The 4,183-nt window shown below is 44.1% G+C and overlaps 1 protein-coding gene across 1 annotated transcript; it reads left to right on the top strand.

The window, feature by feature from the left end:
• Nucleotides 1-2,107: 2,107 nt before the first annotated feature.
• LOC109761635 (uncharacterized) lies at nucleotides 2,108-3,791 on the top strand. Its single transcript, XM_020320453.1, has 4 exons — nucleotides 2,108-2,191; nucleotides 2,342-2,488; nucleotides 3,250-3,253; nucleotides 3,406-3,791. Exons 1-4 carry the CDS (start codon nucleotides 2,108-2,110, stop codon nucleotides 3,789-3,791), a joined length of 621 nt encoding a protein of 206 aa, XP_020176042.1.
• Nucleotides 3,792-4,183: the final 392 nt, after the last annotated feature.

The raw sequence follows: 4,183 nt of genomic DNA on the forward strand, positions 1-4,183 counted from the left end.
TTGCCACGAGTGATTGGGCGAGGTCTGTGTGACCTTAGCTCAAGGAGAATATGGTGAGGACTGTGTGTCCGAGACTGTGTGTCCTCGGGTTTAAATACCTAGCCGCTCCAACCAGACATACAACTAAGAGAGCAGTTGGAACTGGTCTATCAAATCATTGTTTTCACCAAGCTTACTGGTTCTATTTCCTCAACTCTTTAATTTCCTCATAATTGTGTTGTGCACTTGTTCATATCAGTGTTTGAAGACTTTGACTGAAGACTTTCTCAATTTTCTCAGTTCAATTTCTTCAGTCTGTTTGCCTTCATCCTGTGTTATTCTGTGTTTACGCTTTCTGTACTCTGTGCTTGTCTTTATTTCATCATGATGACCATGCTTGTGTTCTGTTATGTGTACTTTTGAGTACTTATTCCGCTGCAAGTAGTTCTTTGCTAAGGAATTTCCTCACCCGCAAATTCCTCAGTGAAGAATTCATAAAAATTGCCTATTCACCCCCCTCTAGTCGATATAACACACTTTCATTTTGCGGGGGAGAAGGGGTTTCATTAACTTCACGAAGGTTTACAACCCTATCAGGGCAAGACCTCACCAGACCACGGTCTTAACATCAACTCGACCGATCTAGCCCTCACATTTCTGATCCAACGGCCCGTTATTTGAGTATTCAGGTTTCCATTGAATTCCAGTTTCCACTGGATACTTTCTCCATCTACCCCGAGCAAGCTGGCATATCGGAGCTCCAGAGCGACATTTGGTGTCATGACCTTCAAATCGGTTCAAGGGTTCAACGTCGAGGAGTGTGCCTCCAGGGCGCTTGTCCTTAGGGACATGCGCATGAAGACTTTCCGGCTTTCATCCTTAAGCTCAGGCCGGCTTTGGTGTGGGAAGGGCGACTACGGCGCGTCAATGGCTCATTCTGACGGCGGTGGCGATCGTTCGTTGGTCCAGGGACCTTGATGTAATTTTTATTATGTTTGAGGTGCTTTGTACTTCTGATGAAGTTTTATAACAGATAAGAGTCATTTTGGCAAGAACAAACAAAGGTTGACAAAAATTCTACAACGAGTACTGTTGTGCAAAGTGGACACATCACATGGGCCGGGTTAGGCTAGCTACAGTCCTTGTGATAAGAAATACTCCCTCCGTTCGAAATTACTTGTCACAAAAATGGATGTATCTACAACTAAAATACATCTAGATACATTCAATTCATTTCATGGACGAGTAATTCCGAATGGAGGGAGTAGAAGCATAAATAGACGGGCATGCATGCATTTTAGGCTAAAGGCCTAGCTACAACTCTCCGGCCTTGTTCGGGCAAAAGCGGCCGGCCGGGGGTTTCTCGAGTAATGCATTACGTTCCGCCAAGTTTCCTAGTGACCATTTTAAGCCAAAGGCATAGCCACGAGCGTGCCTGACTCGTTTGCACAAACTAGGCAAAAATGTCACGTTCCATCGGTCCACCACCAGCTTGACTTTGTGTGGTGGAGAGAGGAGGCTAGCTATGCCATCCGATCGGTCACTCTCAATGAATGAACGGCGCGTGAAGTGATGGAGTCCTAGAAATTGAAGCGGGACTGCGCCATGCTGCTTCATATTTGGGGAAATGGCACCTTCGTGGAAGTTGCAGCATCAAGCTCACATAGCTAGTTCGACTGGATTATGTATGTACGTAGCTTAATTAGCTTGGGTGGTTAAATTTGTTGCACGCACGCACGCATAGCTAGCTAGCTACTTCGAGAGTAAATTGCACAGAAGTACCACAATTGAGGCATTGGAAGCAGATTGGTACTAAGTTTGGTATTTTTTACGTGTCAGTACCAACTTTGAGGCGAGACGTTGCAAAAGAGGCTAAAAGTTCGTTTTATATGTATTGACAGCGAATCTGACCGGTTGGGCCCGCCCATCAGGTGCCATGCTGGCCAGTGAGCGCGTGCCCGCGCGCTGACTCGGACGAGCCCAGGTCGAACCGTTTAGGGCGCGGCTGGTGCGGTTGAGGCACACCCCGCTCATTCCCCCTGTTCTGCTCTGCGTTCTTCTTCCTTCTCTCTGCCTCGCCGCCGCCTACGCCCGCCCCCGCCGGCCGCCACACGATGCTGCCGAGGCCATGGTTTTGGAAGACGAGAGTAGCAACGACAATTCAAGCCTCCCGTACATGCACTCCGAAACCTCCACCGATGGGCTCAACCAGGTAGTTACTCCATTGGAGCTTGGGTTAGGGTTAGGTTTAGAAAAATTTGGGGATTTTTCTGTGTAGGTGGTCTTTGTTGTGAGGATTTCGTTTGATTTGCTTTGTCCTCGTCCTCTGCACATGATGCTAACTTGGATTTTGCTTGGGCAGGTGCCTTTCTCTCTTGAGGACCCGGATTACAAGGGTCTTGAGCTAGATCTGATAGTGATGTGCGAGAAGCATGGGAAGCCATCAGAGAGGCTTGTTGCATTTGATGGAACAATGACTGGGAGAAGGTTCTTAGCATGTGCAGAGCCGGTATTTTTGTTGCCTTATTGATTATGCATAGGATATGTTCATTGAGAGTGACAGAGTCTTGTTTGCCAAGTGTGATTCAGTTATGTGTATGGTAATTTTGTTAGTCATATATGCCATACTGTAGTGCTCATTGTAGGAATGCTGAATATTAAGTTCAGTGGAGTGCATTTTGGCTAAATACAGGCTCAAGCATGCTTTGTTGTGTGCACATGAATGCTCTGTTGTGTGCACATGCTATTTATTTATACTTGTATGCAGTGTTGCTTAGTACTCACATTAGCCTCTCCATTAGCTGATGTATTACTCTTAATAAGTAACTGTTGCTTACTGCTGACAGTAGGTACTGTCATTAGCTAGTTTGTTGCTGCAGGCTAATGTAGTGTATTTAGGTAGGCTAATGTAGTCTGGTTTGATAACTCTTCATTCAGTGATGTCTATGTTCCATTTGTTAGTGATATATGGAAAAGTAGTTCACCGGTAGAGTGGTAGTGCACATTGTAGGATTCCATTATATTAATGGCCAATTCTAAGTTGGTTATTATGCTAAGTTGAATGGAGTATTGTTGCTCTACTAATTATATACTGATCACCCATTGTAGGATTACATTAAGTTATTTTACAATGTGCTCCTGTTGCTTAGCACATGGCTGTGCAAATTCAGTGTTGATCAATACCAACATTAGCTACTACCATGAACTAACTGTTGCTTACTACTCATAGTAGTTGTATTGTACTAAATTTTTCCCTTGTTATTTTTCCAGGAAGGTCAGAATTGTGGGTTTGTTCAGTGGGTTGATGAGCAGTGGCCCCCAACAAGGAGAATGCATTGCTGAAGCTTTGGTCAATGGTTTAAGAGAGCAAGTCTGCCAGGGTGAATGATAATCTTGAAAGTGCTTTAACTATTCACCATTTGACAGAAGAAAAGAACAAGCTGGATGCAGACTATGACAAGTTAGTGAAAGATGTGCATCAACTTGTGGACTTTCAGCAGGATAGGGTTGTGGATTTCAGTTATCTGCAGTCCAACATCACATATCAGCACCAATGCAGAGCTGAATTGGTGGCTGGTATGAAGGCAGAAATGGCAAAGAAAGATGCAGTTACAGAGAAGCTTCAACAGAAGTATGAACTCCTGTGCAACCTGACAAGTGCTCAAGCAACTGTCATCCAGAACCTGAAGTTGAAGAATATGAAAGAGAAGGAATTGCTTAGTGAGGCTAGGATGAATTTGGAGTTGAAGAATGCAGAGTTCACAAAGTTTGAGGAGAATCTCACCCAAGAGAAGCTAGAGTTGAAGTTTTAGGTTGCTGATCTGCTGAAGCTCAAGGAAAACCACAATGAAGAGAAGTACATCCTAGAGCTGAAGATTTGTGAGCTAATGAAGGCAGAGGAGAAGCTTAAGGAGAAGATCAAGGGGATCCAGGCCATCTTACAGAACTGAACAAGATGAAGTGAGATTAGTGGGCATTGCAGACCTTTTGGGAAGGATGGCTATGCAATGACCTAGTAACTTAGAATTATGGTTGTGTAATGTATGGTTCTAGTAATTGTGAACTCTGGTTGTTTATGTACCTAGTAGTTATGCTATTCATCCTTTTGAAACAAAAGGATGGATTGTGCATTTGAACTCCACTATGTATTGCGAACAATGGTTGTGTATGACTATAATGTGTTGAACTGCAGTAAGTATTGTTT

The sequence above is a fragment of the Aegilops tauschii genome, chromosome 7, assembly GCF_002575655.3.
Source record: "Aegilops tauschii subsp. strangulata cultivar AL8/78 chromosome 7, Aet v6.0, whole genome shotgun sequence".
NCBI classification, from domain to species: Eukaryota; Viridiplantae; Streptophyta; class Magnoliopsida; order Poales; family Poaceae; genus Aegilops; species Aegilops tauschii.